This window comes from Rattus norvegicus, chromosome 1, assembly GCF_021556685.1.
Source record: "Rattus norvegicus strain SHRSP/BbbUtx chromosome 1, alternate assembly SHRSP_T2T, whole genome shotgun sequence".
Classification (NCBI taxonomy): domain Eukaryota; kingdom Metazoa; phylum Chordata; class Mammalia; order Rodentia; family Muridae; genus Rattus; species Rattus norvegicus.
The window spans coordinates 248,461,167-248,486,712 of record NC_141534.1 but is presented as its reverse complement, the minus strand read 5'-3'; the positions used below and the strand labels follow the sequence as shown (position 1 = coordinate 248,486,712).

At 45.0% G+C, this 25,546-nt stretch overlaps 1 protein-coding gene across 7 annotated transcripts in view; it reads left to right on the top strand.

Annotated features, from left to right (window-relative positions):
• Nucleotides 1–25,546, top strand: part of Myof (myoferlin) — a 148,396-nt gene that overhangs the window by 89,063 nt on the left and 33,787 nt on the right. For all 7 annotated transcript variants that reach the window (XR_015628477.1, XR_015628479.1, XR_015628476.1 and 4 more), the window contains 14 exon segments: nucleotides 489–644; nucleotides 3,974–4,105; nucleotides 5,731–5,894; nucleotides 9,855–9,969; nucleotides 12,155–12,260; nucleotides 13,498–13,643; nucleotides 15,800–15,973; nucleotides 16,453–16,561; nucleotides 18,220–18,297; nucleotides 20,193–20,374; nucleotides 20,453–20,611; nucleotides 20,727–20,825; nucleotides 21,726–21,887; nucleotides 24,035–24,200. Coding sequence is in view for 3 of the 7 variants with exons in the window: in NM_001354115.1 (NP_001341044.1) it covers nucleotides 489–644; nucleotides 3,974–4,105; nucleotides 5,731–5,894; nucleotides 9,855–9,969; nucleotides 12,155–12,260; nucleotides 13,498–13,643; nucleotides 15,800–15,973; nucleotides 16,453–16,561; nucleotides 18,220–18,297; nucleotides 20,193–20,374; nucleotides 20,453–20,611; nucleotides 20,727–20,825; nucleotides 21,726–21,887; nucleotides 24,035–24,200 (1,948 nt within the window). In the remaining 4 variants the exon portion in view is untranslated.

Sequence of the window (25,546 nt, the reverse complement as noted above, 5' to 3'; positions counted from 1 at the left end):
AGGGAGAGAGAGAGATCAGCTGGAACTGGGCCTGCTCTCACACAATGCCTGTTCCTATAAGTAACCCACTCCTGTAATGACACAAATAAAGCAATAAAGCTTCAGACAAATAACCTCGAGGGGCACATCCAAACACACCCACCATAGCAGTGGATGGCTGTTAGAGCTTTCGGAATAAAGCTTTTCTGATGACTTTCTCCAAGTGATGCTTGAGAGGCAGAGGGTATTTCCTAAAATACCTTTCCGATCAGAGTGGATTACACCTCTTCACTTGCTCTCCCGTGCCTCCCCTCCTGCTCCCCTCACCACCCACAACCCATTTCTTAGCTCCCTGTAATCACAGTGTTGCCATAGAAGATGAGTGCCTCCTGACTTCGGGACGTGGTCTTGACCACAGCCCCTCGTGTCTAGGCAGGTGCTATTTCTTCGGTCTCTCCGCACACAGACTCACGGTGTTTGCCTTCGTTCCCATCTGCCCCACTGTGCAGCCTCAGAACAGTATGCCCGACATCATCATCTGGATGATCCGCGGGGAGAAAAGACTGGCTTATGCACGGATTCCTGCCCACCAAGTCTTATACTCCACCAGTGGTGGGAATGCCTCCGGAAAATACTGTGGGAAAACCCAAACCATCCTTCTGAAGGTATGCTGTTGCTGTGAAATTATAATGAATGCTGTCTTTTACCCCGCGCCAGATGTGGCACCGTAGTGCCTCAAGATATCTGGTGGACATCTTCATCTCAGTCAGCAAAGCCTCTCACCCGCTTTGCTCTATCCCATATCACACTGCCGATGGCTACTTTCTGAGCCTGGCAACAATCTCTCTAACCATCTAGTTCCCAAGGCAGGTTACCACCATGCCAGAAATACACATCCCAATTCCATGGTGGCCCAGTGTCTCTAGCCACTGCACACTCTCTTAAACTTAAATCGCTACATGAAAGAACACACAACACAATAACCTCTGATCCAATTGATAAGATATAATTGCCCACCTAAACATACAAAGCCCTGTATACGTCAATCCCTTAAGAATTGTCATAACAACCCGTAAATGTGCAGAGAGGAATCTTAACATCTGCCCCTATGTTCTCTCCACTGCTTCTCCTCCCCTCGCTCCAGTCTCCTCCTTTTTCTAAAACTTTTCTCCTGCCCATCCTTCCTTCTCATCCAATGACAGGCCTCGTTCTATCTTGTACCTGCCTTCACCTGTGTGATGATATCATCCTACAGTATGTCTTCATTCTGTAATGGGAAAGACATGCAAAGTTCTCTTCTGAAGGAGGGGTTGCTTTGTCACAGTCTGCCTGTTGTCTAGCTAAGATGTGTAAGACCAATTCTAACCTGTTCCAGCCTCTTCTTCTGGGACTGTAATTTTTAAAGTGATGTGAGGGTGGTTGACATTGAACCACAGACACCTTTCTAGATGTCTCTGACATTAATAGTAACATGACATTGTCATTTGCTTTCTGTTGTGAACTTTCTACTCTTAATGTCTCATATAAGCAATATATTTCTTACATTGATTGGTGTTTAGGGAGGGGGGATGGTATAGCCAGTTGTAGTTCAAGGTTCTCTAGAAGAACAGACCTATAAGATAAAAACACATTAAGAGGGGATTTATTTGATTGGTTTATATGATATGGTCTGGGTGGCTCAATAATGAATGTCTCAAACAGAAAGGCCAAGGACTTAGGAATTTATTAGTTTGTGAGGCTGGATGCTGACCACTTTCAGTTTGACACTGATGGCTCAGAGGATTCCTAGAGAGCCCTGGTCTTCAGTTTCCACTGATAATATTCCCCAGTATTGGGGAAATGATGCAGCAGTAACAGCAATGAAGTTGATGTACTTGGCAGCAAGAGTGAAGGCAAGCAGGCAAGAAGAGAAAGCCTTCTGTCTCCTTTATGTGGGCTGCCACAGCAGGTGCTGCCCACATTTAAGATAGGTTTACACTTCAAATAATGTGATCTGGAAAATGCCTGACAGGAATGTCTAGCATCTTGACTTCTAGTTGGTTCAGATCCTGTCAAGTTGACAGCCATTATCAGCCTCAGAAGGCTCTCTAATGTAGGAAAGTCTCCATAATTGTTACTTTAAGCAGAAGTTTTGAACATTTTTATCATCATCATCATCATCAAAATCATCATCACCATCATCATCAATTATTGTGTGTTTGTTTTTGGAGACGTAATCTCATTATGTAAGTCAGGTTGAACTGGAACTCACAGAAATCTACATGCCTTTGCCTCCCAAGGGCTAGAATTAAAGGCATGTGCCACAATGCCGTGCTAGTTCTGAATACTTTAGAGTCATAGGCTCCTTTACTTCTGGCTAGGTCGTGTGTGTATCTGATATTCTTCAATTCTCTGCAAACTTCCTAGAACACATAACTCCATCCTAGAACACCCCCCCATGAGGAACTTCTCCGGGAATGTCTTGAAAACTGATAGAGGCCTGGGTCCACATCTGAGAACCCAGCATAGCTCCCATTGGCATGCTATCCTGCCGACCCCAATCGGAGCTCCTTAGATTTCAGAAAGAAATAACAATTTTTTAAAAAAGAGAAAAGGATGGGGGTTGGGGATTTAGCTCAGTGGTAGAGCGCTTGCCTAGCAAACACAAGGCCCTGGGTTCGGTTCCCAGCTCCGAAAAAGAAAGACAAAAGAAAAAAGAAAAAAAAAAAGAGAAAAGGCTGAGTCAAGGCAGTGTGCTGTCTAAATCAAGGAGCTGTCTGCTGGCTTCTAATGTGTTGTTCTTTAACCAGGAGGTCATAAATAGTGTTGGAGTGATCATCTTCTTTCAAAGGTTCTGCAGCATGAGTCTGATTTAGAACCACAATTATAGTTGCTGTCAGTAGTTTATTAGCAAATAAAGCCTCACAGGAAACCAGAGAGGCCAGAGGGCTGTGTTTACATTAGGTTTCAGAATCTAGTGGATAAACAGAAAAGAAATGCTTTTAAGAAACTATGAATTTATTGACCTTGTTAATTCTCATTATCTAGTTTTAGAAGTTTTTTGGTTTAGTAAATTTTTTTCCAGTCTGGGCATCTCTTTGTAGCATTAAAAATATTTAAGACTACAAATGGGCTTTTTTATATGGCTTCCATGGCCCAATATTTGTTGCAATAGAAATTAAAATAGAAAAACAAACACCAGATGCAGAAGATTTTGTTTCAACACACACACACACACACACACACACACACACACACACACGCACACACACACACACACACCTTGTCAATTTATAGCAGAGCTTTTGTCAAGACAACTGTCACCTGTTAATGTGTAAAGCGACCTGTGAGAGCTTTTCCTTTTAACACACTAAGTATTAAGAAGACACTCACCCAAGGATGGGGATTTAACAAATTTAGTAGTCTATACTGGGTTTTAAAATCCAGTATAATTTTTTTTAGTTCTTTAGTTTGTTTGTTTATTTGTTTAAGTCAAAAGGATTCTTTAGTGTAACTGAAGCATTTCATCTCCTGTGCTTGACAATTAAGTGCTCTAACTACAGCTGGGGGCAGTGGGATGCCGCTGTCCAATCTGTGCAAATGTCAACGTAACAAAGAAGACAGATCTCACACTGATGCTACTATAAAGTCTTCTTCTCTTGGAGACCCCTGAAATGGTCTCTGGGACAGGCCGGAATCTATGGCTCACACTTCGATTGGTTGATTGAATGACTGAAGTAGAGACAGTTTATCAATGAAGAAAAGGATGCTTCTGAGGATAGACGTGAGCCAGAGAGCTGGGAAAAGCCAGGCACTCTGAAAGGCTGCGTGGAGCTCATTGCTTTAGCTGCCATTTCAGCCTTTGCTGGATGGTCACTGATCAGTTTTACCCAGAGCAAATACAAGCTCAGGTGGAGCAAAGGGTAGAGGTTGTGCATGCTTTGGGCTTTAGCTTACGTCACAGTTTGTGTGGTGTCTGTCCCATGACACCTAAGATGTTATTGTTCATCCACAGTATCCACAAGAAAAGAACAATGGGCCCAAAGTGCCTGTGGAATTGCGAGTGAACATCTGGCTGGGTTTAAGCGCCGTGGAAAAGAAGTTCAATAGCTTCGCTGAAGGCACATTCACCGTCTTTGCTGAAATGGTACCTTTGGTGACAGACCTGTCTTTTCTCTTTTTACCTACCTAGAGCAGTCATCGCTACCGCCTGAGATACCTCCTAGTCTAACAGATGAGAAGAGGCACACGTACCCATCCCCACCCACACCTCCCTCACCCCCCTGCCTGAGGGTTATCAACAGTAGAACACTTCAGAGTGGCTGTCCCCTTTGTGTGATAATTCTGAGAGGTGACCAAACACCAGCTGGTGGCCTTGAAGGTGGATTCTTTTCCAGCTTATGGCACCAGAAACTGTATCAATTGTTCGTACCGGTGCCAACATAAGACACACTAAATAGTAGGCACATACATGCATGCACATGTTTCTGGGTGTCTTTGGGGGTACTTCACATGTGCCTGTCCATGAACACCTCCTCTTATCCTGTTCTAGTGTGGCTATCTCAAGACGACACCCCCAAAGCCACTGAAGGTCTCCACCTCCACTCTTCGTGTAGACCTGTTGCCCATGCTGAGGCCTGTGCTTGAATTTTATTAGTGTCATGCTGGCCTCCAAGCAGAATGGACAAGAAAACCTTGTTCCTCTATTCTGTACTCTTGCCATGCACGTCCTAGTTTCATGGATCCTTGAGAAGACAATTTAGGAATAGCTCCCTTCCAGGCTCAAACCCGCACCTGAGACTATACAAGCTCGTGCTCTGATGCATCAGGCACATACATTTCCTGCCTCCCTTTTAGGCAGATCTTACCTGTGCCTTGGACAACTCATTTCCTCTGTAGGGTCAACATCAGATAATAGACAAAAGAGTTTGAAACCAAACAGGACACCCACCACCCTGGGAAGTCTCTCTTCTTTCCATGATTGAGAACATGAAGATCAGCAGGCCATCCTGAATTTATAAATTCTACGTCAGAAGGGAACGGCCAGGGTTGGCGAGACAGCTCAGTGGTTACAGGTGCTTATAGCTGAGGCTGATTACCTTGATCAATCCCTGGGACCTACATGGTCAAAGAAAAGAACCCACTACCAAAAGTTGTCAGGGCTTGCACACACAAATAATTGTAACCAGTTTTCTTGACTTAGAAATGAACACTCTGCAAACCAGAGTCATCCATCACTTTCCAGAAAGTTCTTGTTCTACCTGCCACAGTCCAGAAGAGACTCAGAGCCTGTAAGGCCCCGTACTGCCTGGGGTAGCAACACCACCAATTAATTCTGTCCCTGGAGAAATGTGCCCAGATCTAAGCAGTGGACTTACAAGTAAACCTTATGAAATGCACACACACGAGGATGGTTATGGATATTCCGATGATATCCTCCTGCTCACTGTCACTCAAATAATGGAAGAAACTCACAAGATGTTTGCAGAACTCACTCAACCATTTGCACACAAATTCTAGAATAAGTGTAAGAAACGTGTTGTGCCCTGTTTACAGATAAGCACACTGAATCTTAGGAAGATGAGTGACTCACCCAAAGTCGCCTAACCACTGGCAGGCCCTGAGTTTAGGTCCATATTTTTAGATGCCTATAGCTTTTTTTTTTCCTTTCTGTGATCATCTGGCCTCAGTCCTGGATAGACCTGGACTTCATGGCTGTCTTGCTTTCTCTATCTCTGATAGTGATTCTCCAACTCTGTCTGTTTCTAACAGTATGAAAACCAAGCCCTCGTGTTTGGGAAGTGGGGCACCTCTGGACTGGTGGGACGCCATAAATTCTCTGATGTCACAGGAAAAATAAAACTCAAAAGAGAATTCTTTTTACCTCCCAAAGGCTGGGAATGGGAAGGAGACTGGGTAGTTGACCCTGAACGAAGGTGAGTGTTTGAATTTCTACGTCACATGTTTTGTCTAGGTGTGTGTGTGTGTGTGTGTGTGTGTGTGTCTGTCTGTCTGTCTGTCTATACACGTGTGAGTACATGTGTGTGTCTGTGCATGTGTCTATACATGTGTGTGTCTGTGCATGTGTGCATGTTTGTGTAGGTACCTGCATACCATAGCACACATGTATGTCTGCATGTGTGTGTATGTCTGTGCGTGTGTGTGTCTGAACCTGCTTGTATGTCTGTATGTGTGTCTATACATGTGTGTGTCTGTGCGTGTGTGTGTGTGTGCATGCTATAACACACATGTGAACATCAGAAGACATCTTATAAGAGTCAGTTCTCACCTTACACTTTGTTGAGCCAGGGTCTTTCTTTTCTGCTGGTTTTGTTCCTGTGTCCATATTAGATGGTGCATGGATTCTGGGTGATTCTCCTATCTCTGTTTTCTCACTCCCGTAGGGATGCTGGGATTATTGTGCACCACCACATCCAGCTTTTTTGTGGGTTCTTAGGACCCAGCTCAGGCTGTCAGGCTTGAGTGCTGGCTGGAGGTTTCACCCACTGCACGGTCTCCCCAGCCCCTCCATCATTACTCTTATTTACATAACTTTACCCACGGATAGGACTAAGTCCATAGACACTCCCAGGAGGTTGGAAGATACCATCAGTCCTGAAACACAAGAAGAAGAGGCACCTAAGGAAATGTAGGGTGCAGGTCTGTAAACCCCAGCTGCCTGGGGCCTAAAGTAGCACTGTTCTTTGGAAGAATGCCTGGAGGGCAGACTAAGCCAAGCTCGGCAACTCAGCAGGACCCAGTCTTAAAATACAGAGTAAAAATCAGTCAGGGAGATGAGTGAGTGTGTAACTCCGTGGTAGACTACTTGCCTCTCACGAACAAGGCTGTAGATTCAATCCTCAGTGCAACCCTGTCTCCACACCTAGATCCAGATACAGCCTGACAACAAACATGCGCTGTGTTAGATCTCAAACCCCAAGTAGCTCGCTGAGATGCCCATTTAACATATCAATTCTGGCTGCTAGGTTCTCAGCATCTACCTGTTACAGAGACATCCTGGTTGTCATACCCTACTCCCCAGCCCAGTGCTGGGCTTCCCTTCCCCCAGCTTCTGTGATTCCTATATAATCCAACCATTTCGTCCACGCTGGTCTTTTTGCCCCTTGGTGACTTGGCTACTTGGCCCAAGGCTCCTCTCTTAGCCCCCTCCCCTTCTCTCTTCTTCTCTCGCTCTGCCCTCAACCCCCTCCTCTCCCAGCCTGGTTCAGTCCGGATCATTCAGGAGCTTCTACCTATGTTCTCCCTCACATCAACAATAAATCTCCTCTACCATACCTGGAAGCATCATCTCCTACTCTCATTTTTAAATTCATCTGCTGCATGTGTTTATAGATGAGCAGTGGGACCCTTTTGTCAGAGAAGAGGACAGTACGTCGTTTTAGCAAACAGGGACTATTTTCTCAAGTCCCTGAAGGAATGTTGGCTCATCTAAATGCCAGACTTTTGGGAGAAGGAATTTCTTGGGACTACTAGGCAGTGTGCAGGATAGCATCTAATTCATCCTTAACTACAGTCCTCCCAGATAGGCAGCTGGGCAGTGGTGGCTCATGCCTTTAATCCAAGCACTTGGGAGGCAGAGGTCAGCAGATTTCTGAGTTCGAAGCCAGCCTGGTCTACAGAATGAGTTCCAGGACAGCCAGGACTATACAGAGAAACTATGTCTTGAAGAAAAAAAAACATGAAGGCTATCTGCATTGGCCACCATTTCCTGGAGCATGGCAAAAGGACACATGACCCCTGGTTCAGGGGCAAAGGACACAAGGGCCACAAGGAGAGTGGATATCAGCATTGTTTTTCTGGCTCACTGTGCTCCTCCCACTGAGTGACACAGAGGGCCAGATGACATTTGTACCTGCAGTGGGCTAGTGTTGAGGAGGGGAAGCCTGGATGTCAGATCCCAGTTCCTTTGTAATGAGCATGGTTACACGCTGTCCCTGTCCCCTGACCTAGGCAAAGACACTACGTCTACCTTTCGTGACCATTCCCCATACAGCATTGTGGAGAAGCTAACTCCTCACAAAGACCATCGATGCTCAAGAGATGCGCAGAGACACAATAAACTCATAAAGAGCTAATTCCAGCAAGGAAACTGAGACCTAGAGTGATTGAGCATTTGTCCAAAGACACAAAGTCCCACAAATGACAGGGCTCACGAACCAACAGTCTGCCGTGCTTGCCCACCTTTAAGAAACAGTACGGAGTGCATGTCAAAGAGGTGAATTATGTGGTGTGTGAATTATATCTCAAAAGTTGTTATTAAAAAGAAAAGAAAGGTATACTGGAGATATTATATCTCCTTGGTCCATTGCTTGCCTCGCGTGGTCGAGGTCCTGGGTTTGAGTCTCAATACTCTCAAAAATTAAAAAATAGAGGAATAGAAAGCTAAATGCTTCTCCTGAGGTTTTGGGGATCCCAGATTTCTAAACATTGCCAGCAGAGTTGGGGACATAGTTCAGCAGGTTGAATGCTTGCTGGGAACGTGTAAAGCCCTAGGTTTGAGCTCTAGTCCTCAGTCATCCACACTACATCTGGATTCCCAGCACTTGGAGGATCAGGGATTCATCCTCTGCCTAATAAGTCTCAACAATCAGTAAATAAATAAAACCGTTGCTGGCAGCATTCGTCCCAGAGCTCCCTCTTCTGGCCACCTTGTATGGCACACTCGGGGACCTGTATTGTAAGGTCTCTGATTACAGATAGCTTGGTCTTTGGAGTCACTGTGTGGACCTTAAAGTAGGAGGGAAATATGCATGCTCTTCTGCCTGACCCAGTGCCCACACTTGCTGCTGATGTAAGACTGTTTGCTTTGTTTGGAATTATGGGGATTGGTGTGTGTGTGTGCGCGCGCGCGCGCGCGTGTGTGTGTGTGTGTGTGTGTGTGTACACCTGCACGCACATGGGGTTGGGGGTGGAGTGGGGGGACAGGGCAGGGAGCAGGGGAGTGCTGGATTGGACAGAAGAAAAGGAGCCGAGGACAGGGGAAAGGTAGAGAGAATTGTGACTGGAAAAACACAAGGCTGGGATGCCAGAGACAGCCGCCAAAGCGTTTAGTCTCCTTTGGGGTACAGAGGAGTGATGGATGATTTCAATTTATACAAATGGTCAGGGCCGTTTGCCCTTTTGATACCCCTCCAGTGTTTGATTTCAGGGAGGGTAGGAAGTAAAGGAAAAAAAGGAACCCTCATTTGAGGGTCCCTGGCAGAAAACTTAAGACATGGTTGGAGCCTCTGTGCTCCAACTGTGGGTGTTTGAAATCCAAACAAAAGCTGGCAAGGCGGAGGAGAGGCTGTATAGAGAACTTAGAGGCCCAAGAGGGCCTGGAGTCTGAAATGAGCCGACTTGGCTGTGTGCTTAGAAACCATCAGTTTATGTCGTGTAGAGCGAGCAGTCCATGGGCACACATTTCCACACAGCCTCGAGTCTGCCTCCGAGTTTTTTTTTAAATAGAGAGGCCATAGAGGAGTATTTCCTTGCTCTTTGAACTACCAGCCAAGGGTTTTACTGAGAAAGTGCTGGAAAGCCTACACTGAAAGTAGAAGTGTAGAAGACACTCTCTTGGTCCCTGTAGGAAGCGGCTCCCAGCACGGTTTTCCTGGCTCCATCCTAATTATGAGGAGGGAGCAACCTTGCCAATGTGAAAAGTCCTCTATAATTTAGGTCTCACTGCCCCCACCATCCCCCTTCTCCGAATGAAGGTCAGAAGCTTTTAGTTCAAAGTCGACTTTGGAATGGGAAAATGAAAGGGCTCAAGCAAGAAGGGAACTGGTGTCCTTCCAGGCTGTAGGAGCCTCCTGACAGTGTAAAATAGCTAGGGTTGCTGGTCCCAATTCCATTTTGCCGCCACCTCGGTAATAGGAGCCCTCTCTCGCCCACAGCCTCCTGACTGAGGCTGATGCAGGTCACACAGAGTTCACTGATGAAGTCTACCAGAATGAGACTCGCTATCCTGGAGGCGAGTGGAAGCAGGCAGAGGACACCTATACCGATGCGGTGAGTCGTTTGCTCTCTAGATGGATGCGCCTGCCCAGACGCGGTGCATCATGGGACATGCTCCGTCCTCTCCTCAGCTACAGCCCCTGTTCCAAATAATCTCCCATTTACAACTGAAGCCGCACAAGTGCATGGTCGCTACTGACGTCCAGTCAAAGCTAGGCCTCTGACTGGACCGTGCTATGTGGTCAGGTTTGAATTGTACATGTTTTCCAGGTAAAAATTCATTATCTAAGTTGTTTTTAAAATCGTGACAAATGAAATGCTCACTTTAAAGAAATGAACAGGAAAACAAACAAACACACACACACACACACACACACACACAAATTTCTTTTAGTGAAGCCGAAAGGATGGTTCAGCAGTTAAGAGTGCTTGATGCTCTTGCAAAGGACCAGAGTTCAGTTCCCAGCACCCAAACTGGAGCTCGCAAACACCTGCACTGCAACTGCATGGGATCCGATGTCCTCCTGAAACCTCTGGGAGCGCTCACTCGTATGCACGGGCTTCCCATGAATAAAAATAAAAACTTTAAACACATTTTTGAAAAGCTTTAAAAATAAATCCAAATGGCATTTAAGGAAATGAGAAGTAGCTACTTCTCCCCACCCCCTACACTCTGCCCTCCACAGAACAACCACGGTCGCTGGTTTCTGTTCACGCACAAGTGTGTGTGGTTTCCTCTTCTAACTAGAAGCATGTTGTACATACATCTCTACAAGGTGCATTTTCACATAACGATATATTTGAGCACCTGTGTGTGTACATGTTCATGTGGATGTGGATAGGGCCATACATACATTTGTGTGCACATGCATGTAGAGACAAGGTCAACATACCATGTCTTCCTCCACTACTCCCTGCCCCCATTTTTTGAGACAGGATTTTTTCAGTGAATCTGGGCCCACTGACTGAGCTGGGCCCCACTGACCGAGCTGGGCTGTCTGGCCAAGAAGCTCCTGGGATTTATTCATCCCCTCCTCCCCAGCGCTGGGTTACAGATGTGTAATTCCACTCTTTCATATGCATGCTGGGCTTCTGAAGTAATTATTAACTGAGCCATCTTCCCAGTCCAGGTCATCTTTTGATAACCGTAACACAGAGCTATGTCCTTGGTTATAGGCCCCTGTTGTCATCTATTCGTTTATCTCATGGATATTTAGGGTTTGGTAGTTTGGGGTGACTTCTGTTTTGGTTCATCTTCAGATTTTATAAAAGATGTGATGGTGAAAATCGTTTTTTTAAATTATTTATTTAACGTGTGTGAGTACACTGTCACTCTGTCACTGTCTTCAGACACACCAGAAGAGGGCATCCAGCCCCATTACAGATGGTTGTGAGCCAGATGGTGAATATCTTTAAACAACCATTTTTACACAGTCAGTGAAAGCTTACGTCCAGAAAAATATCCTTGGGACGGTGTGCCAGATTCTAAATGCATAAAGGCATGGTGATAATCTTGCCAAACGGCTTTGCAGGGAAGTGGTTACACACTTTCAGTAGCAGCAGCTCAAGAGGGGACATTGTTTCCATCTTGTCTCACTAAAGTGTCTTTATGATCCATAGACAAGCAGTACCTGCTACTGTTCCCCTTCCCATTCATTTGATCCTAAGTGAAGCTGGTGCTTTCCATGTGAGCCACCTTTAAATCGTTTACATATGAACGTTGCTATCATAACTCTGAGTTTTAATGTAAGCCCAAGTCTATGTTTAGTAGAAACGTTTCTCACCCTCACATGATCAGCCTCCAGGAGCATTTTCTGAACTTGAACCCGTGTATCTTAACGCTTGATCTGGTCTCTGTTTTGGTTTGTTTGTTTTTCCTGAATAGACTCTCATGAAGATAAATGGTGCCGTTCAATAGTATTAAGTGATGCCATAGGAAACTGCTACTCTTTGACCATTTTTGGCTTACAAAACTAAGAATTTCACATGGTTCAACTTAATACTATTCTCTAACAGTAAAAACAGAAGGTACTGGATACATGTGACTTTAATGTAGCATTTGTATGCAAGTAAAAATAAGAGATTTTCTGAATAAAATGGATCTCAATGATGTATCTATAAAGACATGAAGATTCTTTAGTTAAGTATCAGGAAACTTTCCTTGCCTTTGGTTCTCATTTGCATCTGTCTGTCTGTCTGTCTGTCTGTCTGTCTGTCTGTCTGTCTGTCTGTCTGTTAGAATGGAGATAAAGCAGCATCACCCAATGAGATGACTTGCCCTCCGGGTTGGGAGTGGGAAGATGACGCATGGACATATGACATAAATCGAGCAGTGGACGAGAAAGGTAACGTGTACATCTACTTGCCTGAGTGTGAATCTGCAGAAAGGCCTCGGTTAACTAGAGCAAAGGTTCCATGGGAGGAAGGTCCCTAGCTCTACCTAGGTCATGTGGTGTGATCCATACCCATTCAATTGAGTACCTGACTCAAACAAACAGATGGACCGATGCTGAGTGAGGAGATATTAGGAGTGGAAAATGGAGATTCTAGGGCCAGCCAGCTGGACTTTGGGGTACCTAGAAATCCAGAGTAAGAATATAGGTGAGATCTGGGGCTTGGATTTTCTCTTTCCTAACTACTCCATAATCTGAAATAATCAATCTTAGTTAGAGGTTCTACAACTCAGGAGAATGGCAAAATGTCTTACCCGTCATCCCACTTGTGATCATGTGATTAACATTGCTTCCAGGTACAGTAGTGCTCACCTCTCTCACAGACAGTCGGGCCAAATGAACTTACCTTTGGGAACTATCAAAAGGAAAAGTAACATTGACTTGTTCCTCTCAGATGTGATAATACGTGAGCAGAGTGGGATTAACACTCAAACGGATGTTGAATTGGTCGGGATGCACACACCAGATGATGATATCCATAATGGTAGTTACTGAGTAATAACTATGTATCAACCACATAGTGCCTTTTACCTTTAAAAGGTTGTCATGTTGGAACACAAGTGGGTTTACCAATGTGCAGGAAACAAGGAAACATTAGCGAAGGGCTAGGGATACAGCTTGATGGCACAGTGCTGGCCTGGTATATACAGGGTCCTGGGTTCAATTCCCAAGGAGCAGAAAGGTTAACTCTTTTTTTTTTTTGAGCTGAGGACCGAACCCAGGGCCTTGCGCTTGCTAGGCAAGCACTCTACCACTGAGCTAAATCCCCAACCCCAGAAAGGTTAACTCTTAGCCAAAATGCTGGGGCACAGAAGAAGTGGTTTTTGGTTTGAGAAATGTTCACATATTGGAATATTTGGACACACACATACATATACATACATACATACATACATACATACATATATACATACATACATACATACTTTCACATTTGTGGCATTATGGGTCCCAAAAATTTCAGCATGGCATACTTCATATTTTCAGATTAGGCACGCTCAACCCTGTCTGTGACAGTAGCAGAGAACATCTGTGAGCAGAGGGAGGAGCTGCATTCTTCCCTAGCAAGCTATGAGCTGATCACACAGCTGTACCTCTTTTGGGTAACTACTCTCAAACTCTGTTGCAGGCTGGGAGTACGGAATTACCATTCCTCCTGACAATAAGCCCAAATCCTGGGTCGCAGCAGAGAAGATGTATCACACTCACAGGCGGCGGAGACTGGTCCGAAAGCGCAAGAAAGATTTGACACAGACGGCTTCCAGCACTGCGAGGGTAAGAGGGGTGGTAGCAGGGAGCTGGACCTGGTGCTCTGCCTGCCACACTGTGCAGAGTTCCAGCTACAGGGCTGTTTCTGCAGAGCCATTTATAAAGCAAGGACTTGATCCTGGGTTCCGGAAATGAACCTGGGGATGTTAGACATCCCTTACTTAGGCCCATACTGAGCAACTCTGGGGATGAGAGCAGTACTCTGTGTTCCCACAAGCCCTCCAGAGATGCTGAGGCAGCCTGGAGGATGAGACTTCTATAAGGGATTAAAAAAAGAAAAAAAATCCAGAGATTATGCCGGCAGAATAGGACAGAGGTGCTGTTACCTCAGAACCTGGAACAAGATGCAGAATTCGAACCCTGGGAGCAAGACTTTAACTATGACCAAAAACAGCCTGGGGAGGAAGGGTTAATATTTCAGCTTACATGTCCTGACCATAGTCCGCCATGAAGGAAAACAGGGCAGGAACTCAAGGCAGAAACCTGGAGGCAGGAGCTGGTGCGGAGGCCATGGAGGAATGCTGCTTGCTAACTTGCTCCTTTTGGCTTGCTCAGCCTGCTTTCTTTGAGCCCAGAGCCACTTGTCCAGAGGTAGCAACATCCACAGTAAGCTGAGCCCTCCCACATCAAACATTAATTAAGAATACCCTCCGGGCTTCCCCGTTGACCAACCTGGTAGAGACATTATTTCGAGGTTCCCTTTTCCCAAATGACTCTAGCTTGTATGTAGTTGACATAAAAACATCCATACCCTAATTTAATTAGGACATCACACGGCTTTAAACTGCATAGTAAAGTAAGTGGAGTAATAATATGAAATTAATAATAAACATTACATCATGCAGAACACTTGACACACATACACATCACGCATACGCTGTAAGATCTGAGCGTTGCTCTTTCCAGAGATGGAGTTCATAGGCATGAAATAGACTAGACTAGCCTCAGGTCATATCTCCAGGAAGTAACAGAAATGACCTTTGAACTCAGGTTAAACTGATTCTAAACAGAAACTCTAGCTATTGCTCTAAAGGTTCAACTCTCGTAGGAGCTATGAAATTGCATTTTATCCATGACAAGCTTCCAGAGTGAAAATAGAGAGACATCATCTTAGTGCCTTCCTCACCTAGAAGCACGTTTTCAAGACAGGGTGTGGAAGAATCAGCGAGTCTTAAACACTGCACCGTCTCATCCTGATTGGGCGAGACATTTCTAGACTTGCTTCCCTTTCTCTTTCCACATGAGCATTGACATGACTCCGGAAGAACACAGGGCCACTGGTCAGAATCCTAATTCTACCCATGAGGCTTGCTGGGATTTCATATTTTCTAATGTGCATCATTCTTGGCCACACAAAATATGACATCATCACTATCCAGACTATCACAAAGGAAGACACAAGATCACGTGAAATGTGCACTTCATGTTTATCTGAAGTGGAAAAAAAGTAAAGACCATGCATAAAGAGCAGCCCTACATGAGGCTCTTATTTCTAGATTAATCCATAGTAGTATTATCTTCCATTCATTCCACCTGGCTAGCTTGTAAGACACTTAGATAAATTTTTGACCATTCAATTGTCAAATACATAGAGGCAAAACCATACTATATTTTTGTTCAGTGATGCCTCAGCCTTGAAGACAATCTCTGTCCTGTGCAGGAGCACAGGCGTGTTAAAGGAATCGGATAAAACATTGAAAACTGAGCATGTATGTAAAAATCATGTTTAACTTAAAAGTATTGGACTCAGTGATTAGCTATCATGGAAACAATATAGTCTGGTTTATTATGTCATTTCTAATATCGTAGATGTGAGCATAAACAGGACATTTAAATCTTCAGGGATGCTATCATTTTACCCATATATAAAATGCAGGTAGTAATTCTGTCCAAACAATGAGCAATCTAAGATAGAACCCACCCACTCTCACTCACTCCTGTGTCTAAATGGTTCCTACAGTTGCCTGGTACCTCCCTGTATTTCTATAGTCCCTCAGCTCTCTCAAGTCAGAGATCCCCTCTGTTCTGTCTTTGCCGTATCCCTGGCTCCTCACCCAGTGCTTGACAGAGAGTGGGTTTCTGTGACTGTGTATTTGTCCATTGGCCAAGTGGTCTACGAGGAAGATCATTATTCATCGTTAAACGTTGTACTTCTGTTTTAGGCCATGGAAGAACTTGAAGACCGGGAGGGCTGGGAATATGCTTCATTAATTGGCTGGAAATTCCACTGGAAACAGCGCAGTTCAGATACCTTTCGCCGCAGGCGCTGGAGGAGAAAAATGGCTCCTTCAGAGACACATGGCGCAGCGGCCATCTTTAAACTTGAAGGTGCCCTTGTAAGTCACCAGAAGCTAAAGTGTGATTAATTAATGATGAAAAGGAAGTGTGTGTGAGTTAGGTAGAAAGCACAGCCAAGTCCCTCAAAGCTCCTGTAACCCCAGTGCCCTGAGTGTCCAGTGACGCCCATCTTAGGAAGAAGTCACGACCACATGAGAAATCCTCAGAAACAGTAGGGACACATCTCTTTCTCCCAGAGATTTTCTAGTATGTCTGCCAGGACCCTGGTTTCAGGAAGCATCTAGTAATTTTGTAGGCACAGATGGCTTGGTTGTTGTTGATGATGATGATGATGATGATGATGATGATGATGATGATTGGTGATGACTGAGAAGGACGATGATGTTGTGTTGATGTTGTTGTTGTTGATGATGATGGTGGTGGTGGTGATGGTGATGGTGATGTTGTTGATGATGATGATGATGGTGGTGGTGGTGGTGGTGGTGGTGGTGGTGACGACGACTTCTTCCTACTTTAGGGGGCAGACACCACAGAGGATGGAGATGAAAAGAGCCTAGAGAAGCAGAAGCACAGTGCCACCACTGTGTTTGGAGCAAACACACCCATTGTTTCCTGTAATTTCGACAGTAAGTTTTAAGTATGACTGTGAATTCTGCACCTGTCACTTTTATCTCTAGAAAACTCTTCGAACCATCAAATATTATAATACATCTACACAGATGAAGATAACTTGCAATTTGTTCATGAAGAAGATTCATAAAATGCATTAAAAAAACTACATCATATTTGGGATGAAAAATGACCAAATTACTGGTCTTAATTTCTGTTTAAAATACACTCATAATGGCTAGAAAACACTAAATTATTATTTTAATTATGGGGAAAAGGCTAAAATTTTAAGGGAGATCTGATCTCAATATCAGCCTTCAAGAATTTCAGAATGTTATTAATAATGGCATATGTTTATCTAGGACTTAAAATGTACCAGACATTCAGGCATTCACAGTTCTGAAATCCGTGCAGTTGGTCATAATTCTCTGCTACCCCTCAAATTGTGTGTGTGTGTGTGTGTATGTATCTACGTATCTGTGTATGCATGTGTGTGTGCATATGTGTGTACATACATGTGAATGTGTGTGTGTGCATGAGTGCATGTTGGTCTATATGTGTACACATAGGTGATATAGTATGTGTCAGTGTGTGCATTAATAAGAGGAGTTTGAACATTTTTAAAAGTCAAAGAAAGTTTTAGCAGATCACTGTCCCAGACATAAATCTCACATAGTACTGAGATTTTGCTCAGTGACCGCTAGAGATCCAGGCTCATGTGAAAGTCTGTGATGAACAGCTGTGCACTGAACCCAGGAAGGTCACAGTGGGACTAATGGAAGGTCAGAGTGGGACTAACGTTCCTCTGATCACCATGCTGGCATTGGGGTTGTTCTGGCAGTTTTTATTTGGTTTTATTTTATCTTTGGAGGCAGAGTTCCTAGTGTAACCCAGGCTGCCTTGTTGTCTCGCACACTGGGATTATAGATGTGCAGCACCACACCCGGAATATAGTAGTTTAAAGTACACTCCCATTACACACTCGCCTGACTCCCCTCTGTATAAAATCCATTTATACAGATAAAATAAAAGTAGCCCCCCCCGCCAGCCCTACTTTTAAATTGACTCAATACACATACATCCATGTGATGAAGCTTAATTTATAAGTTAGGCACAGTAACAGATAAATCATGTTACCAATGGTAAATGTGGGCAGTATTAAAAACGCACTACAATAAAGCGGCCAGCATCACAACTCTTGTGCTTTGGGCCTTGATTAAGTAAGAGTTACTTAACACAAGCACCGCAGTGTTATTTACACCAGTGCTAACTGAGATAAGGAACTACCGAGTGACTGCCAGGCAGGCAGCGTATACAGCGTGGATCCGCTGGACAAAGGCACCATCCACATCCCAAGTGAGGCGCAGCTGGGTGCTTTGAGCCCAATCACACCGTAGGGCTTGCAGTATGGAATTGCGCGTGATGTATTTGTGGACTATTCCATTTAATGTTGGTAACCTAACATTGACGACGAGCAACTGAAATAGGAGAAGCAAAGCCGTGGGTGAGAGGACTGCGTGAGTGTCCTTTTATGAGAAGCCACTGGGTCGAGAACATGTGTGTTCTCTGCTATGGGGAAGTGGATCGATCGACCCTTGTGTCTGCAACATGTGTCACCTCAGAAAAGTTGAGAAAAATCTTAGCAGTGTCCTGTTTCTCATCACCTTCTCTTCAGGAGTCTACATCTACCACCTACGCTGCTACATTTATCAAGCCCGGAACCTCATGGCTTTGGACAAAGACAGCTTTTCAGGTGAGGGAAAAACCCCTAATGCTCTATGACGCAGCAAGGCTGGCTTGGAGCCACTGTGCATCGAGTGGCTTTTACGTCTTGTTTTCTTTTCATTCCTTACGATAAGTCCCTTTCCATATAGACACGACGTTGGTATTCTTGAAGAAAACCACCCAGTCACTACTCGAGAAATTACCAACTGCTTTAAGAACCGTTTTTTGGTGGGTGCTGGAGACACAGCTCTTTAACACTAATAATCCCTGGTCGAGCAGTAAAGTGTCATGAAGAGCAACTTTTGAGCTCTCTCTGTGTGCGTGGCTCCGTTTTTAACCCGAGCCCTGGGCCGATTGGTACATTAAGAGTCTTTACATGTTTTGGTTATACTCTCAAGTATAAAAAAGAGATCCTTTAACCCATCAGCTCGTGGCACCTGTTCTGTGAGTCTTGTGTTGTTTGCTTTTTGCCTCCTCTGCTGCCTTCCCCACCCTTCCCCCACCTCCGCCCTGGCAAACTTCTAGCACTATGCAACTCTGAGTCTCCAACACTGGCCCTCACGTCGGTACTGCACATGCGCTTCTGGCTGTGCTCTGTCAGTGCAGATAGAATAGGTGCCACCCTGGTCTATTTAGGGACATTCCACTGTGAGACCTGCAAGCCACCAAGGCTTCCCTGGTTCTTCTATGGAATCAGCTCTTAAAACACTTGTCTGATAATATCACACACTGTGTTAGTTCTAATCTGTGTCCCAAGAACTCCTCTTACCCAGTATTTATGGATTGTTTCCTTTCTTAATGAAATTAGACCAGATTATCTAGATCTGGTCTAAAAATTCGATCAAGGTTATCCCACTCTGTAGAACAAAACTACAAAATGTTTCTTGAAAACATCTTCAAATAGTGTCCACCAGGGGGCACTCTCTCACTGTAGATCCAACCAGAATTCTTAGAAAAATCTTCACCGATGTTTGCATAAAGTGCATTTCTAAGTCTATTTCTCCCAGCTGGATAGGAGATTTATCGATGGGGCAGAATAAAAGAAGTTTTAGTCATGAGATGGCTGCCTGCAGTGTTATAACCTCCCCACTCCGCATACACAAGCACTTCAAGTTAGACGTTGTTTACTGCCGGAGTAGGTCAACCTCTCAGATAAACCGTGAAAAGGTTTAGTGTAGTTATTTGTCCTGTACGACATCACAGAATACTTCTTGGTGCATAGGATAGTTTCCATTCCATTTCCAGGGCCTGTCAACAGTTTTCTGTGGTTGCAAGCTGTAAATTCTGAGAGTAACTAAGCCTTTCATCTCTACTTACGGCTATACTCTGGAAACCCGGCACTCAAACACAAAACTTTCTGTATAGACAACAGCAGAAACAAAATCATGAAATCAATGTATCCTTGTCGGTTTATCAAAACAGTGGGAACAAAAACATAATGGCTGGTACTTGTTTATCAGCGACACGGGCAATAGGCTTTGTTCTAGGCAGTTCCTGGGCTTCACATCACGCCATTTTCTACCCAATAGGAAAACAGAAATGTCTTCCCTGACAGAGAGGGAGGGGCCGAAGCTTAGGAAGATGAAATCTTTTTCTTCCAAAGCCATGGGGGCAATGTGTCTGGTTGCAAAGCTTGTATTCTAGATGATGCATATAAAAGACCGTGTGCCCGAGGAATCTCGATGAGGGTGAGTGTACTCCAGAGAGGCGATCCTGTGCACACAGCGGGGCCTCCCGTTAGACGCTTCTCCCTCACTATGATAGCTTCCTCCGTGGCGTCCCGCTTCCTGGACTCCTTGTCTTCAAAGGGGTGGTGGAGGCGAATGACCACTACGTCCAGTAAGAAAAGTCTTTGGTTGAAATGCGCTCTTAGGAATTAGACTTCTCTGAGGCTCTACCGTGAATATTTTTTTCTGTCTGTAGACCCATATGCTCATGTCTCCTTCCTCCATCGAAGCAAAACCACTGAGATCATTCACTCCACCCTGAATCCCACCTGGGACCAAACCATTATATTTGATGACGTTGAAATCTTTGGGGAGCCCCAAACAGTTCTGCAGAACCCGCCCAAAGTCATCATCGAACTTTTTGACAGTGACCAAGTGGTAGGTAATATGAAAGCTTTAGACGACTTGGGGGCCTGAAAGGAGTCTGCAGGAGTCTGAATGTGGTTTCCTTTCTAGGGCAAAGATGAGTTTTTAGGTCGAAGCATTTGCTCTCCTCTGGTGAAACTGAACTCAGAAACAGACATCACACCTAAGCTTCTCTGGCACCCGGTTATGAATGGAGATAAGGCCTGTGGGGATGTCCTTGTAACAGCAGAACTGATTCTGAGGAACAAGGTATCGATTGGTTCTTGCTCCTGGATTCCTCGAGCTGTTTATAGCACCTCAGTGACGCCAGGCACTCTTTGCTCTAATGAAAGGGAAGAATTGACAGCGTGTGTTTGTTTCACAGGACGGCTCCAACCTTCCCATCCTCCCCTCTCAAAGAGCACCAAACTTATACATGGTCCCTCAAGGGATCAGACCCGTGGTTCAGCTCACCGCTATTGAGGTATGTATTCTCTCCGAGTTTTACTTGACCAAACCAAAGGGTGTGGCTAAGAGCAAGGACCATTAATGCAGGGCACGCAACCATCAAGACGTATGCTGTCTCACTGTGTCTAACTTTCTATAAAATCCACTCCCTCCCTAATAGAAATAGTTGTCAGGAAATGGAAATCTTAACAAAGCTTCAAGAAGCAGATTTCTGAGATTTCTATCTTTTGGGGGGTGGGGGATTCGCCAGAGAAAGAGAAGGTGACCCAAGAGAAAGTGATGTGCAAACAAGATGGTCTGCAAAGGAGCGGGGCTGGGGAAGCATCTGGACAGTGGCGACATGGGAGATAATCAGGGCAGACACAGGCTGGTGGTGATAACTGTGGTCCTGATAAGAGAAGCATTGTTAGCTCCTCTGTTCTGCTGGGTGTTCTCGAAAACAGACACAGGGAGCTTCAAACGGCAGCTACCAGTTTGGAATGCTTGCCCGTCACTTACCGTGCAAGAGGTTATACTTGATCCTCCTAATTGCCCCACAGTAGATCGATCACATGGGTCCCGTTTGCTGATGAGATCTAGAGATGCTGACTGACTGATCAGCGTTCACAGCTGCTGCTCTGCTTTGTCTTTAGCTACTGGCAGGAGGAAAGGGGCAAAACCACTTTCCCTGCACTCCCACAGGCCCCTGAAGATGCTACGCACTGGTATTTTAGGCGAACATGCATTGCTCCATTTTAAAGACCGTACTGTGATGGAGATTGGATTTTTCCATGTGTGTGTGACCGTGTGCGTGCGTGTGCACATGCATGTGTGTAGGCGTATGCATGTGTACACATATGCATATGCATGTGTGTGCATGTGTGTGCGTGTGTGATGTGGCAGGTTTCCTTCCCTTCTCTTTAACTTGTTTTCCCAGATCCTAGCTTGGGGCTTAAGAAATATGAAAAACTACCAGATGGCTTCCATCACCTCGCCCAGCCTCGTGGTGGAGTGCGGAGGAGAGAGAGTAGAATCGGTGGTGATCAAAAGCCTCAAGAAGACACCCAACTTCCCAAGTTCTGTTCTCTTCATGAAAGTGGTACGGAATCTAGACTCTGCGTGAGCCCATGCTTGTCTGGGAACGTATGCTTCCCTACAGTTGTCTCAGTTCCAGAATCTGACAGACAGAAAAACCCAGCCTTTCAGTAAACGGGTCAGAGGCTTCGCTCTCCTTAGATCATCTGTAGCCAGTTACTGAAAGCTCCAAACAGCCCCAGTGATGGGGATGTGTCTATGAGCAGTACCTGTTTCTCCAGTTATCCAGTTATCCAGGGCCTCTGTTATAGGCCCTTGGTGAACCCCTCAAGGCCAGATTGTTGACTCCGAGTAGTGTAACTGCACATGGACCAGAACCTTCCTGCTAGGGTCTGGATGTCTAGGAAAGAAACAGCTGTGAAGGACTCCAGTGTGGGTCATAGTGCGGGACTCCAGGGATGGGACATAGCCCTAGTAGTCTGTGTCTGAGTCCATGGCGTGGAACCTTCTCTGCTCCTTTGAAGTTTGCCTCTGGTTATCAGAGTTGTGTGGTGTCAGATGAGACTCGCAGCTCCACCTGTTAGAATTAGAGCAAGAGGAAACCACCCAACTTGTCCATTTTGAAAGAAATTAAATCCTTAACTTTTTTGGTTTTCCCTGGCTGTCCTGGAACTCATTCTGTAGACCAGGCTGGACTTAAACTCAGAGATCCGCTTGCCTCTGCCTATTGAGTGTTAGGATTAAAGGTGTGTGCCACTACCCAGCAATCCTTAGCTTTTAGAAGTAAAAAGAAAAATCGTCTTTACATTGCTGTACAAAATATCTCAATAGGGATTTTTTCTTTAACTTACTGAGTGAAGACCGGAATTGTCCAATTCCTTTCCCTAGCTCAGTCATTTTCCCTCATGTCCCCACCACACTGCCCTTGAACGTTGGGGCCATGTGGTTTAACCTCTCGGTTTGCATCTGAGACAGTTGAGGCTCATTTATCCGAGAAAGGAGAGATGGCTTGCCTGGCCTCATAGCAAGTGTGCATCCTTCCGTGCTTGGGGGCCATGGTCTAGTTTCACCTACAACTCCAGCCCAGTGGTACAACTTCAGCTACAACTCCTTTCTTCGCTTTGGAGGAAATGAAAAAGTCAAGTAATGTGTACAGAAGGACCCAGTAAGCGAGTAGCCAGAGCTTGGACTGGGGTCCTTCCATTTCATGATTCTGCAGCAGATGAGAAGCCATATGGACAGGTAGAAGCAGAATCCCTAATTAGTTACCGCTAAGAAACTGCCCATCCTCATTCACTCCCCCCACCCCTTCCCACTTCTAGTATAGAACCTAGCTGTGGTCAGCAGACGTGAGAGGAGGCACTGGGGAGTGGCCCATCCTCTACTCCAGTGCAAAGCCAGCGACAGACATTAACCTAAACCATAGTCAAGCTTCCAGGCCAGCCCATGTTCTCCAATCAGGGCAGTGTCTTCAAGGCCAAGAGCACTGAAGGTAAAATGAACATTCCATTTTGACTTTGAGCTTCTAGCACATAAGAAATACTCCCCTTGAAGGATCATTTGCAGCTCTGCCATTCCGCTTAAGCCCTGGCTAGTAAATGACCAAAGTTCTACCTGCTGCATGAACTTTCCTATTTGCCTCTGGAGAAGGATCCTCCAAATTCAGGGGATGCTGCTCCCACATCAGCAGCAGGGATGGAGGCCTTTAGCCTCCAGCAAGTGGCTATTGAGCATTTATGGAATGTAATCAATTCATCTAAATGTTGGCAAGATCCATGGACCAAAATGATCTTGTCCCTTGAAATTCTCCCCCAGGAAGAAGATTGTGGGAGGGGGATGGGCTCAGTGACAAAAATCTCACTCTACATTATGCCTGCCAACACAGTCTAAGCGCTTCACACATGGATCCCACAACTCTACTATTAATGATGAGGTGATCTGGCACACAGGGTTAGAAAAGTTCCCTGAGGCCATGCACCCTGTGACAGCAGAGGTAGGATTTGCTCTTCCTGAGCTGAAAGAGGATGCTATAAGCTCTGAGCCAATTACCAAGCACCTCAGACACTGAAATACCTAAGGAAGGTCCCCCCTGGGTTGTACTTAATGGGCAAAGAGAATCTGGGTTGGTCCACCCCTTGGGGGAACTGACTGGCAAAGCTGCTCCTATCAGATCTGGAAAAGAAAAAGGACATCTGTTTTTGTGATCCCTAGTTCTTGCCCAAGGAAGAATTGTACATGCCACCACTGGTGATCAAGGTCATTGATCACAGGCAGTTCGGGCGGAAGCCTGTGGTCGGCCAATGCACCATTGACCACCTGGACCGCTTTCGGTGTGATCCATATGCAGGAAAGGAGGACATTGTACCGCAACTAAAAGGTAAGTCTGTAGGCAAGTCCATATGTTACGGTTAGCTTTGGTTAGGCCTGGTCTGACTGAATCTTCACAAACAATATTCTAGATGCTACAGAAAAAGGAAGGTCCAATTTATAGTATACTAGGTAATTCTTCCAGGGAAATACTGATAGTCAGTGGTGCAGCCAGCCCGGACTCTTGAGGTACTTTGAGGGGCAGAATCCAGTGCTTAAGAGGCCACCCTCTGGCATGCCTTCGTCCTGCATAAACACAGGATGTCCTTTGATGCCACATGATGACCTTTCCTATTTGCCTTTGAAGAAAGGTTCTCAAAATTCAGAGGATGCTGTTCCCACATCAGCAACAGGGATGGAGGCCTTCAGCCTCCAACAAGTGGTTAATGAGCATTCATAGAATGTCGTTCATTGATCTAAGTGCTGGGGAGATCAAGGGACCAAACCAATCTTGCCCTCAAAGTGCAAGAGGCCAGCAAGAACATGAGGATGTATAGGTCAGTGGTCTGGATACATTGGTGTAGAGATTCAGGGCTTCCTATGTGTGGAGACAGATCCCATCCATGAGCCTCAAAAGATGTTTCATTCTAAATGGCAGGGGTGTTTTGGTTTGGGTTGTTGTTTTGTTTTGTTGGGTTTTTTTTTTTGTTTTGTTTTGTTCTTGGTTTTGTTTTTGTTCGTTTGTTTGCTTTGTTTTGTTTTGTTTTTTATATAGTACAGAAAGGCCTTGGAGTCTGCTTCCTCCTACTTCTCCCTTTTAAATGCTAGGTTTGTTTTTCTTGACCAGCTCTAAGGAGGAGATTGCAGTACCAAGTTAAGTGTCTATGGGCCCACTCCATCCATGTTTAACGAAGATGTTGTGAGGTCATTTGAAAGACATTCCATTGTTACACATACAGGAAAACATTAAATGATTTACCTTAGATCATATAGTCATTGTGTAAGGATAGGGCAGGCTATAATATTTATCTTAGAGTCTATAATTAATAGCTGGTGATACAGTGTTTTGCTCCTTCCCATTCAATAGACACTTGTTTTTCACTTACTTAACATTGTGCTAAGGCTCGAGGCTCAAGCTTTAGTGTCCAAAAACCCAGACAGTTTGGCTTCATGAGGTTAGACCTCAGGGAGGACTAGAAAGTTCTATTCACTTATTACTGAAGATTCTATTCAAGGTATCAAGATTGAAACGGATATCTTCTGTTTAAGCAGGTAAGCCACAAGCCAGTCCTGGTTAAACCACCAGAAGGCGTGGTATTGATATTAACAGAGACTCTAAAACCTATCTACAAGATGAAGAAAAGAAACCAGGCCCAGGCAGTGTTTTCTGTCCTGTCCCTCAGACTTCGCTTACTG